General features: G+C 36.5%; 1 protein-coding gene across 10 annotated transcripts in view; it reads right to left on the bottom strand.

Annotated features, from left to right (window-relative positions):
• Positions 1 to 15,598, bottom strand: part of Afdn (afadin, adherens junction formation factor) — a 185,254-nt gene that overhangs the window by 53,200 nt on the left and 116,456 nt on the right. For 6 of the 10 annotated variants that reach the window (XM_023706500.1, XM_023706508.1, XM_023706503.1 and 3 more), the window contains exons 13-20: positions 8,898 to 8,959; positions 8,593 to 8,798; positions 6,767 to 6,787; positions 5,888 to 6,033; positions 5,369 to 5,463; positions 4,688 to 4,953; positions 3,241 to 3,384; positions 1,548 to 1,746 (exon numbers count right to left, since the gene is read on the bottom strand). In XM_023706500.1, coding sequence (XP_023562268.1) covers positions 1,548 to 1,746; positions 3,241 to 3,384; positions 4,688 to 4,953; positions 5,369 to 5,463; positions 5,888 to 6,033; positions 6,767 to 6,787; positions 8,593 to 8,798; positions 8,898 to 8,959 — 1,139 coding nt within the window. The remainder of the gene's footprint in view (positions 1 to 1,547; positions 1,747 to 3,240; positions 3,385 to 4,687; positions 4,954 to 5,368; positions 5,464 to 5,887; positions 6,034 to 6,766; positions 6,788 to 8,592; positions 8,799 to 8,897; positions 8,960 to 15,598) is intronic. The other 4 variants (XM_023706504.1, XM_004646229.2, XM_023706507.1 and 1 more) reach the window with 1 other exon arrangement.

Below are 15,598 nucleotides of genomic sequence, written 5' to 3'. Positions count from 1 at the left end.
AGTGACAAACAGCAAGCACCTTCATCCTAGGTTGAGTGACAGCATGCTCAGTAGTTACTTCCATCCTACAAGTCACAGTAAAGAGTTCTTAGCAGGGTATAGAACCATAAATAACTGTAATTTTAAATGAGCTGATGGCAGTAGGGCACAAAGCAGATCTAGAAGAGTTGGGTGAGAGGAACTGTCAAAAGATAGCGGCATGGCTGATGCATGAGTAGGGTGTATCTTGGAAGTATAAGAGCTGGATGTGGTATATGCAGGAAAGTGTAAGAGCTGGGTGTGGTGTATGCAGTGCTGGTATGTGGGGCACAGAGAAAGGCACCTCTAAGCAGCCTGTGGCAACTGAGTACTGCCACTACAGAAACAATGTTCACGGGCTGCTGCCAGGGCACCCTAGCATGACCACACTGCAGCCAACCCATCTTCCTTTCCACATGGGTGCACATGGGCTTTCCCTCTTGTACCCATTTCTCTTTCTTCACCCTTCATATCCTAAAGAGCTTCACCTCTGCCATGCCTACCCTTTTTTTCTCTGAGGATGGCCCAGAGAGCTGAGCAATGCATTTCAACAGAAGTCACCTCTCTAAGATGAATTTTTAAAACACTAGCAAAAACTCTGAGACACTTTTGAAGATATAAAATGTACTGACTGTGGTAAGTGAACTACTGAAGGTAAAAATCATACTGATTAAATTTAATTAGCTATGGACAGAACACCTTAACTTCACTCCTAATTGTGTCAATAGATACCTACATTTTCAATCTACTCTTCTATTTATTCATAATAGCCCCATGTTAAAAAAAAGTACCAGAGCAGATTAAAATGTGGTCTAATTCAAAATCATATACATTAGGTATAATAGTAGCATTTTCAATCTATATACACCAGACAGACAATGCAGTAAAAGTCACAGTGGCAGGGAAATGTGTGAGGTGCATGCTACCTTAACTGTGCTGAGTAGACCTTCCATTAAAAAAAAACAAAACACAGCGCATGAGAGCATGCCAAGCAGGTGAGCTGCCTCATCAGCACCACTACCACCACTGCTAGCTGCAGCAGCACCAGCAGCACACTAGGTACTCAGAACTCTTGTCCCACAGGCAATCCTTCCAATCCTCAGCACTCTCTTTAAAAAGATGAGAAATTGAGGCAAGGAGTAATCTGTTCATGCAGCATATCTAGCAGGGATGGCTGGGGACTCAGTCTGTGCCATTTTCAATTGGTCTTCTGGCCCAGCACATATACACAAAGGTCCCAGCTTGGTCTTAGGGAATCAAAATGGCCATGGAATGCCAGGAGAGAGAAAGAGTTACCAGGGCACCCAGTAGGCAAAGCAGGTGCTTACCACAGGGCCCCAACAAACCCAAAGGCTGTGTCTGAACCTGTCTGAACCTACGTCATAGGGAAATGCTTCTTAAGTCATGGGAAGACTATCCAAAAGACACAGGTACACTCCCACTGAGTGGGCTGCTAGAGAGACAGCACATGAAAGGTTGATTTCAACCTGGGCCACAGCTTAGATTCAGGTGTGGTCAAAAGCATTTACCTCTCTGGCACAGAGGGTCTAAAAACTCTTGTAAACCATTTGGAATGTTTCTGACGACATCACAAGAATAGCCATCTTCAGGCAAAAGAAAAGGCAGCTGCAGGTCAGGATCTTCCTCCAGCTGCACATCCCTCCCATCACTGCGGGCCAGCTCATCAGCTGTGTTTTCAGCAACAGCCACTACATTTTCTATAAGATCCTGTTGAAATATAAACACTACGTCATGAAAACATGCTTGATTGGAGCATGTATTCAGCAATATTCAAAAATGTTCCAAATCACTACATCGCACTTAAGACTTACAAAGGTATAGGGCTCTAGTGGAGGCAAACTGATCAATACACTCAGAATACACATGCAAGGTGAACACACTTTACAGTAAACTGACAGTAATTATTAATTTCCAATTACTTATAGCTTTACATAAAAACTGTTTAATCATGAGAAATTTGGAAATTTTCCCTTTTTCCAAAATAGTCATTTCTTTGTATAATTCTTTAACATATTTATGATTCAGTTATTAATAATCAATTTTTGTTTTGTTTTGTTTTGTTGACAAAGGTAAAGCTTACACAATGTCAAATATAAAAAACTAGGACAAAATTTCGTAAAATGTTTTTTCCACTTTGGAAACGTAATAATAGACAGAAGATATTTCTAATTATGGGCTTATTCGTGATTTCTGTTTGAAAACATGTTACTGATATATGCTACCTATACAAAGATGTTCCAAATCCTAACTAGCTGTACAGCCCACTGAAGTGAAAACACCAACTCAACTAACATGTCCATCTCTAGTCCATGAATGGAACACTGGCATCCCCTATTCCCTACTGGTACCCTAACTGCCATGAAGAGAGCAGATACCTAGGCTTCTATCTGTTCTGAAATTCAGAGAGGTACAAACTTTGAATATGGCTTCTTCTGTGCTACTTATGGTACAGTGGTCACTACTGTTCATTCTTTCTCACTGAAGTTTAGCATTCCTTTATACGAACTGATAAGATTTCTGGACCCACTATTGTAGACAGGTTGATTTCCAGTTTGGGAAAACTTGTGCCTGTCAGCTTATATAGATCACAGGATATGTGCCTGGCTCTTATGGCAGATACCTGCAGCATGCCTCTCAATATATAGCTAATGGTTGCAGATATCATGGAATGGGTTTCTTACCCTCCATTCCTTTCAATGTGCAGGACACACACTCAACCTCTAGACTCTCTCCTGGGTAAGACTGGATTTTACTATCAGACACTTCTGTACAAGGTTTGTGGCCATACAGTGGAAGTTCATGTGCTGCTGCTATTGATGGTAAAGTGCAGACAGGACAGTGCTGAGAGAAAATCTTCGTGGCTGTGGCAGCAGCTTTAATCCTGTGGTACTTACAGTGGCAGGCCCCTGAACTCAGTAGTTCAGGGACAACTTCCCAACCTCCTTTCCTCTAGTTCTTGCAATAATTTTTCGAAAAACAACTACTTACTTTAAATCACTTTCTAATTAAACTGCTTGTGTAGTTTCTGTCCCTCCCATTGAACTCCATCTCAGATAGCAATAGCAAAATGGTGGCATGACTTTAAGTAAGTTAACATATTAAAATAAGTAGTTAAATAAGTTTTTCTTTTTAAAAAAATAAATAGAATGGTCCTGTTCAAATATGCCTTCACTCTACGGTAATAGAGTAACATCAACTTACTGTTGGGATAAAAGGCTCATCAGGTGCACAGTGATAATTCTGCAATAAGGCTTGAAGTTGCAATGAGTTTAACTTAAAGCAGGTGCTGTTTATATTTGGAATGTCTTCAGGTGCATACTTATCCATTGTAAGCAAAGTGGTTGCCTTTTAAAAGAATAAATGATATAAAATATTTAGAAGTACAGTACTGCACAAATATCCTTTGGCTAGGGTTGTAGCTCAGTGGTATACAGCACACACTTAGCATGCACAAAGTCCTGGGTTTAAGTGCACAATGTCCAAGAAAGTCTTTTAAGTAGTATGTTTAAAGCTAATACCTTGCTAACTGCATGTTGGCATGCAGAATATTAAAGAGACATATTTCTATTAACTAACATTTAATTAAACTAATGATTTATCCAAGTTTTTAGATGCCCTTTAGATTTCGCAATATAATTAGATTCAACTATTAAGGTTCATTACACAATTTAAAAATTTCCTTTGAAACTTTACAAATTTATATATCAAGATAACCAATTACTGGGATATGATAACTTTTTTATAAGTGGCTTTTTATAACTAGCAATCCAGACTTTCTATATACCAAATTGCATCAAAAGAAAGAAATCAAGAACTAAGTTAAATAAATTAAAATAACATAAAAAAAAACTGTCCTAGGGCTTGAAGTTACACATAACTCACTTGGGTATCTTAAAAGTTCTCTCAGAACTGGTTAAGACAGCAGAATACTATTTGGCTTGCATTCTTAACAGTTAATTGTTCATTTTTAAACTGGTATTTGTCCTTTAGTATGGAGCTTTATGAAATAGGTCTTAGTGAGCTCAATTTAAAAAAAGGACCCTTTAAGGATATTTATATGCTACTGGTTATTTACCTATTGAGGTTGAACTGTGTCCTTCAAAATTCATGTTGGAGGATTAACTGTCAGGACCTCAGAAAGGACCCTACTTAGATGTGGTCTTTACAGTGGTAGTCAAGTTGAGATGAGCTTATTCAACTACTGCAAGTGTGCTTATACAAAGTAAACACTGGGACAGATACACACACAAGGAAACTGCCATGGAGAGATGGAGGCAGAGAACAGGATGATGTATCTACAGGCCAAGAAATGCCGAAATCTGTCTTTAAGTTCCTAAAAGCTGGCATTAGAGACTTGGAACAGATTTTTCCCTCATGGTCCTCACAAAGAACCAGTCCTTGCAACATCCTGATTTCTCCTTTTGGCTGCCAGAACTGGGAGAAATAAAATCCTGTCAAGCCACTGAATTTGCTGTGCTAATATGGTGGCCCAAGTAGTAACATACCATGATTTCACTATCTGTAAATGGGAAAACCCTGAACAGAGGGTCATGAGGCTTTGTTTCATCAAAACTCTTGCCTGTCATTAAAATCTAATACATTCACCATAAAGTACATTACCGGTGAAGTAGGAATCATGTACACAAACCTGTACAATTCTGCTCAGGTGACAATCAGCCGCCAGCTCTAGCCCCTGCTTCTCTGCCCAAGCTTCAATATGTCCCAACTGCTGGCGGATAATTGCTCCCCAGTAGTGGGAACACAGCCCCGAATCTGGGTCAGTCACCAATCTGTTGAACAGCCACATATTGATAAAGTGGAACAGCTGTGAGAAAAGCTGGATGGTCAAAGCAGCATTGACTCTGCAGCGCCGAAGCAAAGACATGGCTCCCGTGAGTGTGTGCAGCACATCATCTGTCAGGACACAGGCGAAAAGACAGGGGCCACATATCATCCAAGAAACTTCTGTGCGCCATCAAACTTTGATCATGGGAATTATGGTAGTCACTGCTATGCAGTATCATTTCACAATATCAGTGTCTTCTGGATAGGAATCAGTGACATGGCCTTAAACTACAGAGTCATTAACTAGCTATTTTTTCCTAAGTTTACCCAATAGACATTTAAAAAAGTATGATGTGCATGACATTCCAAAAATGAGAACTATTCATAAACAAAACAGATGGCAGTTTGAAGTTACTATGTTTTATTCAGTCAAATCCAACAAGACCTTGTATTTCTTTAAAAAACACATACCTCACAAATAATAAACATTAAGATGAAGTTAAATATGAAAGAAAAAGAGGGAGGAAACAAAGAATATCCTAACCTATTTTTGGTCTCTGCAGACTATTCTCCTCAGGGTCATCCAGAAAGGCTGGCATGTAATTATTAAGTTCTGATTGAAGACAATGAACCAAGTATCTGAAAAAAAAATATATGAACAATTGTAATAATCTTGGCACAACACACTGCTACTATAGACATGTTATCACCTGTCAAACAATCTCTATTCTTTAGAAATATTTTCTATTTTTAAGAAAAGAGTTATAATCTCAGGATCCTTAGAACATAGCTCGTTGAATTCAATATTCTTAAAAACATTTTACTTATGTTTCTTGATATATCTTCAGTTAATGTAAGTAAAAATTTTAAGCAGCAGCTTAAAGTTTTTTAACAGCTCAGCAGCACAAGCCAGTGCCTGCCTGGCAAATGCAAGGTCCTGAGTTCAATTCCTGGTACCAAAAAAAAAAAAAAAAAAGTAAACTCTTGTTAGTTTTGAAAAGGGTACAAAAAGATATTTGATTTAACTCTACAGAAAGGTCATTTTTAAACATGTGCTCCTTACTTAAATGCCATCTGAACTAAATGAGCTAAGACATCTTGGGCATCTAATGTGATCCGACTGAGGTCTCGGTCCTGCTTGATGAAGTTGAGAAGTTCAGATGCGTTTGCCATCCAGAAGGCCAATGCCCCTGCAATATTCTTTTGTTTCTGTGGACAGAACACATTTCTGTAAGTAACATAAGACAAACTAAAACAATAAAAACAGGAATGCTCCTGAAAAGCTGCCAAAGATAAACCAGTACATTCCCATCTTCACCCAGGTATTTACCACAGATACCAGATACTTGCAAAGGAATTTGGGTATACACAATGCAGCGGAAAGCAACAATCACTGCAGCTGTTTTGTAGGTTTTATGGAGACATAAGTCTAATTAGCTCCAATTAATGAGTAAGTGGGAAGATGGAGATTTCAAATAATACAGTAGCCAATTACAGATTGCACTTTATCTGGTAATCTGTGCAGTATACACACATGTATTTATGGTTACCCACAGCCACCCTGATACCTGTAGTCATTGGCTAGGACACCATGCAACTCAGTATCAAGTACTGATCTATCGTGCCCTCTCCCGACCACATGTGCAGGCCAGGCAACCTAAGATGAGATCCAAAGAATAGGAACCAAGGATAAATAATAAAAGAGAAGAAACAGAACTTTTGTCATTTCATATCCACACTGAAGTGCATTAAGCAGAAATTATGAAATGCTGATAAAAGTTGCACAGTCAAAAAGGGTTTTAGTACTGCATGTTTCAGTTGCTGAATGAGTGTTATGAACTGTTCAGTCCAGCTGTTGTAGTATTGTATTTGACATGAAAGCAGCATGAGAAACTCAGCTAAGCCAACACAGCTAGGATCAGCTCCCAGCAGTATGTCCTACCTGATCAACCTGGTCTACTTCCTGGAGAAAAACAGACGAGGGGAAATCAAGCAGAACGAGAGAAAGAAACTTGTAAACAATCATGATAGTTTAAAAAAAATCAAAACACTAATATGAAGGTACGACATGACGGTATAACATTCAGTTATGCTATGCACCAATTATATTTTTATTTATTGGTTCTGAAGCAGCTTTGGAAGTATATGATAAAGGTTTAGTTTACACTCTCAACACTGGTACAAGTGAACTTTATAGAACTTATAAAAATGTTACAATAAAACACATGAACATACTGATCTCCTTAAAATATATGCAAAGGAAGGACTTCTGAATGTCTTTTTAATGATACTGAGTACTTACTACTTAAAGGCATATAAAATACAAGTCCATTCCCCTGAATTAATTCGCATGAGAGACAGGAAAGACCAGTAAAAGTCAAAATAAAAGCTAAAATTTTATAAGTAAATAAGGAACTCATATCTCTACTAAAGAGAATAAATTAGTTTTTTGAAACTAAAATTTAAATCATTTGCTGCCACAGTTGTTTTGAGACTTTCCTAGTTACATACAAGCCCTAAATTTCCAGTTTAAAAGACTTGTCCTAGTGGTGGTTACTGCCCTGTCCAACAGAAACCAGCAAGGAAAGTCTCAAGGCAGTGTGATAGTGAGAATTTTCCAGTCTAAAGATGGGTTTACAAGTGCAAATGTGATGAGAGACAGACAATGGCTCTGGAGGGACAACTGAAAGGAAATTCATGCTTGTTCATAAAACAATGATACTAGAGTAACAAAAAGGTATTTAAATAAAATGACCTTCCCTTTCCTAGTTTGAGTAAAGCAAATATAACCCCATCAAACTCTTATAATAATGTGACTCATTCAAATGAGAAAAAAGCATGGTTTAAAAATTTTGGCTTTTTAGACAATTCTGAGGGAATTAAAAGGTCACTTTAGCTTCCCTCAAGTGATCCTGGAAGGAACAAAACAAAGCCACTTAATCATATTACAACATTATTAGAGTTTTATAGCTGATAAGGGCACTGACAAAAGTATTAGGAAAACTGTTAAAGGACTTGTAAATTTGGTTTTGAGGACTTTAAAAACCAATCTTCATATATAAAAAATGGCCATCCCAATTTTATCAACTGTAGATCAACAGAATACTTAAAGGAATGAAATCGCTGTACCAATAAAATACTCTTATTTCTCGAGATTTTCAAAACAGACTTAGAAAACTTTTTCTTAAGTGAGAAATTCACCATGACATCCATCATTCCCATAGACAGACAGACAGACATCATAGAAAGGAGCAAGTGCTTTCTATAACCATGAAAAATTCTAAGAAAGTGGTTATCAGAAAACTGAGGGAAGGAAAGATGGGTTTTGTTTCAAGCAATGAAAATGTTTTGGAGGTAGTGGTTGTGCAACATTGTGAATGCATTAAATGCTGTTCACATCAAAAATCTAGTGAATTTTATATGAATTTAATTTCAGTAAGTCATTAAGTAAACTCTAAGAAAATCCACAACAGTCTCAACACTTTCTCAAAACTACTGCTACAGTTTTAAAATATTTTCTCATGCTCATTATGCTATCAAATACTGTTCACTTGCATTTATTTTAAAGTTTATAACAAAAAAAAATTAACTGTCAACTCCGCACAGCTATACATTTTTTGAAAATTCTTTATATATAACTTTTATTTTAGGAAAAAAAATTCTCCAAATAGTCAAGTAAGTAACCAGATCAGATGTGCTACAGAATCTTCTTCACCACTCTAAACTAACCACAAGTACAGGCCTGTTGGGATCTAGGCTGGAGCTTACCTGAATGACCCCTTCCATCATGCTCACCATCTTGTTGACGACAGCAATGACCTTGTGTGTGCGCTCTGTAGGACTGAGGTCAGGTCTGTGCTGGCTGGATAATACATACCGACATGCCATGTACAACACATACGTAGGGGACAACTTAAAGTGAACTGTAGAGCTATTTGTATAATTGATAATGGCAGATAAAAATGAATCTTCAGCTGTAAAAAGATTTTAGAAGAGAAAAATAAACACATAAAAGTCATATGGAGAAAAATGGAACAAGAAATAATTCAGTAACAGATTCTGGAATTACTTACAACTTTCCCTGAATTCAATGCTTGCAGGTAGTATCAGCTCAGGCCCAGCAGCATCCTGAATTCTAAAGAAAGAAAATTGACATTGCTTAAAAATAAGGTCACATAGCTAACAATATCACTGACAAACTGTGTAGAGGTCCACAACAACTTTTTAATGTCTCCATACTTAGTTTTCAAATATAAGTAAGTACCAAATGCCTTGCATCATATGTTACCTACTGAAACATCTAGGTGAATGAATAGGGAGCGCTCTTTTCATAACTCCCCATAGAAGGTTAGATCCTTAAAGTATAGGCTTCTATCCTGACAGCAGAACTGACACACAACTCTGAATACTAATGAGTACCTCATGTCTCGCACAGCAATCAAGCTGTCCCGCAGCTGCTATAGCCACAGCTCATGTAACAGTGAAAGATACACCACTGAGACACACCAAGAAAAGCTAAGCCATGATACATTGGAAACTGAGTCCTTACAGAGAAGAAAGCATTTTTCAAGGAGCTGGATAGCATTTGTCTTTGTCTGCTGACAAAGCTGGACAAGATGACCCTTAAAGTTTCCTTCAGTTATTTACTATTATCCTTTTTCAATGCTCAGTCATGCATGCCTTAAAAAGAGATTCTACTCATTCGTTTTTTGGCCAGGTCATATAAATTTCAGGTACTTTTCATCATATAACCTAACACTACAAAAATAAGAAAGCAGCAAAAAGTACAAATCAGGAAGAACTAGAATTTGGGTCATTTCTAAGAACCAGCGTTATGCTAATGTTTACGTACATCCAGGTACTCAGTATCAAATGAGTTCTAAAGCTTGGGACATTTCTGTTTGTCAAGAAAGTTCTTCAAATAGTGGATCCTTACCCAAGGGCAAGGCCTAAGTATGAGCACTGCATTGTGAGCTTCTCTTTCACTTGTAGGGGTTTATGTAAATATATATATGTGTTTCCTCCCGGGGAAAAACGATTTTGTGTTATAAAGATGGTCAAAATCATTTAAACGCCACTGCTAAACATCAACTTTTTAAAAACAAGTAAGATAAAGAATAAAAATACAGTGTAGAACACCTTATCTTAACAGATTTATATTTTCCTTAATAGAGACTGTTATGTTTAAATACCTATTCACTTAGACAAGATGAGAGCCGTTAAAGTATTACTCTATATTAGTTTGCTACTAGATGTATTTTATGCATACTTACCAAAAGCCAGGCACACAGACAAGTAATTAGCTTCCTTAATATTTTAGTATCTTTATCATTTTAGTTAAACTTTATAACAAGATATTCAGAATAAAATTCCCAAAAACTGTTGTTAAAAAAAATAAAATCAACAAAAATAAGAAGTATGTGTTGTACTCTGTTGCAAACTTCACTGAACACTGCAACAGTGGGAATTATAATGACTTACACTGAAATGAAAATATCCACTAAATTAAACACTGATCCAAAACAAACTCAAGTTAGTAAGTGTTCAAATATCATTTGTACCTGTTGAGATAGGTCAAAGTATTGTCAGGATACCTGAAGCAGAATTATTTACTAGTGATTTAAAAAAGTAAGAGATGCTTCAGTTGAGAAACTTTAAAAAGCTGGAAATGATCTGTGAGAAATAAATACCTGTAATCATTGGTTCACGCTCAGAGCAAGTTACTAGAAATAATGAGACTTTTCTCAATAAGTGAGAAAGAATGGTTCACAACAGATTTTTAATTGTTTATAAACTGGCTAACATAATTCTTTTTCAACAACAAACAAGTTTCTTCCCTCTATCTTCACATCATCAAGCTTTAAAAGATGAGTAAAGAGAATATAATTTGAGTTCATAAAAACTACTATAACCAAAAACAAATGCAAAAATATTTTTTTCTAAAATTACAACCTTCAAAAACGCCTTTACACAATGATCCTGAGAATCTCCATCAGGTTTCTGAAACTACCAGTTAACTGGTAGGATTCTGACCCTGACTGACTATATATGCTGATACTTGTGAACTAGGTAACTGCACTGAGGACAGCTATACTCTCTCTCAAGTAAATGTTTGTTTAAGAAATAAATAAATAAAAAACATGAAAACAAGAGTCAAGAAAAAAAAGTCATAGGACTGTCCTGCTACAATGCTGTATATGGTTAGATTTCTAAATTTCTATGTAAAAATTTGCAATTATTTATTTCTATTTTTTAATATTATCTTTTTCATTATTTTTTTTCATGTTGTATAGGAATTTAAAGTTTAGCATATCAACAATTGATGGAAAATACCTGTTCCATGTTATGTCTAAGGTGTTTGATATTCAGATACTGATGTTACGCTCAACTGCCTATGCTATACGGTAATAATATCATTAAGCTTCTCTTCTATAGGGTTAACAACTTAAGTTTGCAGACCAAAAAATTAGAGAAAAAGAAGGACTACAAGGATAGCCAACATTCTGGCCTTAGTCCTTCAAGGTCAGTGAGGACTCAGGACATAGGAGAACCTGTATTGTAACATCATGTAACTCAGTGGTGTCCCAAATTTTCTGATCAAGGAGATTATGGAGCCACAGAGGAAAGTGATCATCAATGTAGAGTGTACCTAAGGACAATCACATGGAGAGAAAACATTCTCTCAGGCTTTCCCAGAGAGCAAATTGGTCAAGCAATGGCTGCGACTCATCCACATGGCTGACACTGACAAAGGATCTACAAATTGCTGTACAGGGTTTCAGGATAAATTCTGAGAGGACTTGACAGACCTTATCAGATACAAAAGTTACATTTCTTATTATATAGGTCTTGCTTTATCCAGGTCTTTTTATAGGTCTTCACCATCCAGCAGAAAAGTATAAAAACGAGGTATAAAAAGTAAAGCCATATAATATGCTGAGCTGTAAAAGGCTGAAAGTCAACAACTTCTGACATTGCTAGTCCTGCAGATAACCCACTACTATTATAGATTACTGGACTATATTGGATTACTTTGCTGAATTCACTCACCTACAACATATTAATAGCAATGGAATACACATCTCTGACAAAAGTAAACAAAAAAGGGGTATATAAAGGACCATTTTGTAGTGAAAAAAATATATATCTGCATATACAAAATAGGATAGATACATAGCTACTTTCTCTTAGTTCAATGAGAAGAAAGATTTGTACTAATAGTGTTTGGAATAACTAATACATTGCATATTGTTGTCTTTGTAGTAGTTATTCATAGTACAGGATGCAGATATGATATCTTGTCTAAACACTATTAGTAAAAATCTCATTAAGATAAATTAGCTGCATATCTATGTTATTTTGTATATACAGATGTGTATATATATATATATTTTTTTTCACTACAAAATGGTCCTTCACTTATATCCCCCTTTTTTGTTTACTTTTGTCAGAGATGTGCATTCCATTGCCATTCATATATTGTAGGTGCATGAAGTAATCCAATAGTCTCAATAAAATTAATATAAAAAGTCTTTATAAAAATAAAGATGCTCTTGTAAACAATGTAATTTAAATGATATATGATTCTAATATAGCTCTTGTTATATTTTTAGAAGTTTATTGTTATTACCATACAACCTAGGCTGTTAAGCTTAACCTCACTATCTGTCTGAATATCAAACATCTTAGGCATAACATGGAATAAGTATCTAGAATAATATATCTAAAGGGATAGCTAGGAAGTTATTTTCAATTATGTCCTCTCAAGTGAATCTGGATAACAATCAATTTGTTTAATAATTTTAATAAGTCAGGCAAAAATAAGGGATTTAATTTACAATGACAACTTGAAGTCACTCCAATCCTTCAAATTTTTCATATATAAACTTAGTATCCTATATTTACTAAAGTGGCTAAAAGTTTATGACTACTTCTATTAAATTCAATGTTGTTCATTTCAACATTCCACATGTGAAGTACGGTGAAAATGGGAAGAAAGGGTTTTTTTTCAATAATTTTATTGAGAAACAAATAGCAAATGAAACAGTTTCAAATCCGATTAGGACAGTTTCAATAATTAATACACTGCATATTGTTGTCTTAGTTGTTATTCACCGTACAAGATGCAAACATGATATCCTGTTTACAAACACTATTAGAACAAATCTTTCGGCCAGGGAGATGGCTCAGTGGAATAAGCGCTTCCCTGGCAAGCGCTAGGGCCTGAGTTCAATCCCCGGCTCCGCAAAAAAAAAAAAAAAAACAAAAAAACTTTCTATTCACTGAATAAGAGAATACAGCTATAAATCTATCCTAACTATTTTGAATATACAGATACAAAATGGTCATTCATCTGTATCCTCTTTTTGTTTAGTTTTGTCAGAGAAGGGTATTCCACTGTCATTTGAATACTATAGGTGCATGAATTCAGGAACATATTCCAATACAGTCCAGTAGTCCATAATAGTAGTGGGTTTTCCATAAGACTGGCAATGTCAGAAGTTGTTAACTTCAGCCTTTCATAGCTCAGCATATTAATATAGCTTTACTTTTTATACTTCATTTTTATATTTTTTGCTGGATGGTTAAGACCAAGATAGCAAGAAATGTATCTTTTGTATCTGATAAGGTCAGTGAAATCCCCTCAGTACTTATCCTGAAACCCTGTACAGCAGTTTATAGATCCTTTGTCAGTGCCAGCCATGTGGATGAGTCATAGCCATTGCTTGACCAATCTGTTCTCTATGAAAGCCTAAGAGAATGTTTTCTCTCCATGTGACTGTCCTTAGGCACACTCTACATCGATGATCACTTTCCTCTTTGGCTCCATAATCTTTCTAATCAGAAAATTTGGGACACCACTGAGTTACATGATGTTACAATACAGGTTCTCCTATGTCCTGAGTCCTCACTGACCTTGAAAGGCTAGGGCCAAAATGTTGACTGTCCTTGCTGCCCTCCTTTTTCTCTAATTTTTGGTCTGCAAACTTAGGCTGTTAACCCTTCAGAAGAGAAGCTTATTGTTATTACCCTACAACCTAGACAGTTGAGCTTAATCTCACTATCTGTCTGAATACCAAACATCTTAGGTGTGAGATGAAACAGGTATTTTTCATCAAATATTGATATGTTAAACTTTAAGTCCCTACAGAATATGAAGAAAAAAATTAAAAAAATAAAAATGTATTTTAAGAAATAGGAATAAACAATTACATATTTTTACACAGAAGTTTAGAAATCTAACCACATATAGCATTGTAGCAGGACAGTCCCACAACACCCCTTTTCCTGTCTACTGCTTCATTCATCACCCTCTTCCTTTTTAAACAACCATCTACACGAGAGACAGCACGGCAGCAACCGGTGTGTCATAACAAGCAGCACCTATTCAGAAGACCAGAATGATAGGCACTCCATGCATGACCCTACTATTACACACTGCTATCTTTGGTGCAGTTGTTTAGTTCACAGGTATCAGCATATATAGTCAGTCAGGATGAGAATCCTCCCAATTAACTGCTAGTTTTGAAAACCTGCTAAAGATTCTCAGGATCACTGCCTTACCCATCTTGTAAATATAAATGTATGGATTTGCTCCTGTCATGTTTCCTAGTTTTTTTCCTTGCTTTCTCTTATTGTCTAATCCTCAAGTTCTTCCTATCCTTTTAATTGTGTTATGCCTTTCTATTTGTATTTGGGAAGAAAAGTTTATATAGTTTTTTTGTTTTTTTTGTGGCACTGGGGATTGAACTCAAGATGAGCTATCGCCTCATGCCTTCATTTTTTATAATGTATTTGGTTGTTACAGGGTCTCACTACACAGCTCAAACCCACAGTGATCCTTCTGTTTTCAGCCTTCCAAGTGCTGGGATTACAGGTGTGTGTCACTAGGCACGGACTCTGTGGTTGGCCTGGCCTGGCCTGCCCTGGGGGCGGGACCGGAATGGCATGTGTACAGAGATCAAACTATGGTCCCTGTGTTTGCCTAAGCAGGTGTTTTAGCCCACTGAGCTATCTTGTTGGCCCCTATTTCATCTTGTTTTAACAACAAAGTCACATATTTATAGTTCAAGCAAAACCTTTGCCAAGTCTTTGTAAAACTATATCGTGCAAAACACAAAACATTAAAATGTTTTGCACAGAAAGAAATAACTTTGTGGCATATGGATATTACAACACTTTCTTTCCCATTTGGATTTATGCACTCCTTTAAACATCGGAGCTGAAAACGATCACTTTATAAAAGGAAGTACTTGTAATAGTAACTTTCTGTTCAGGAAATTTTATGCTATGCCACTGAAAGCAAGTACAAACACAGAAAGCAAACTGCTTTTTATGACATCTAATAAAATTCACATAGCCAAGAAAATCTCACATAACAGTAAAAATCCATAATGAAAATTAAAACCTGGCATTCCCTGATGAATCTCTGTATTTAATAACAAAAAGGTATTAAAAGCTTGCAGTATGCAGTGCCCTCTGCTGGATGAGGAGCAATTACAAGTGCCTCTCCATGGTCTGTGACTGAACTAAGGGATAAAGCTATGTATGTCACCAGCAGCCTCAGTTTTTGGGATCTCTGGCAGGTAGGTAACAGTCTGAAAGGCATCTTCAAAAACTTGAAGAGGACATACAGGGCAGTGATCCCAGTTTCATGCTGACAAAGACCCACACTAATTAAACCTTTTAAGTGTCTGTCGTCCGTGTCCCGCCCCCCAAGTCCCGCCCTAGTCCTCTGGACCCACCCCTTGAGCCCCGCCCTGGCTCTCTGGCC

This window comes from Octodon degus, unplaced genomic scaffold, assembly GCF_000260255.1.
Source record: "Octodon degus isolate 3935 unplaced genomic scaffold, OctDeg1.0 scaffold00261, whole genome shotgun sequence".
Classification (NCBI taxonomy): domain Eukaryota; kingdom Metazoa; phylum Chordata; class Mammalia; order Rodentia; family Octodontidae; genus Octodon; species Octodon degus.
The sequence above is the reverse complement of the archived record's forward strand: the minus strand, read 5'-3'. Positions and strand labels throughout refer to the sequence as shown.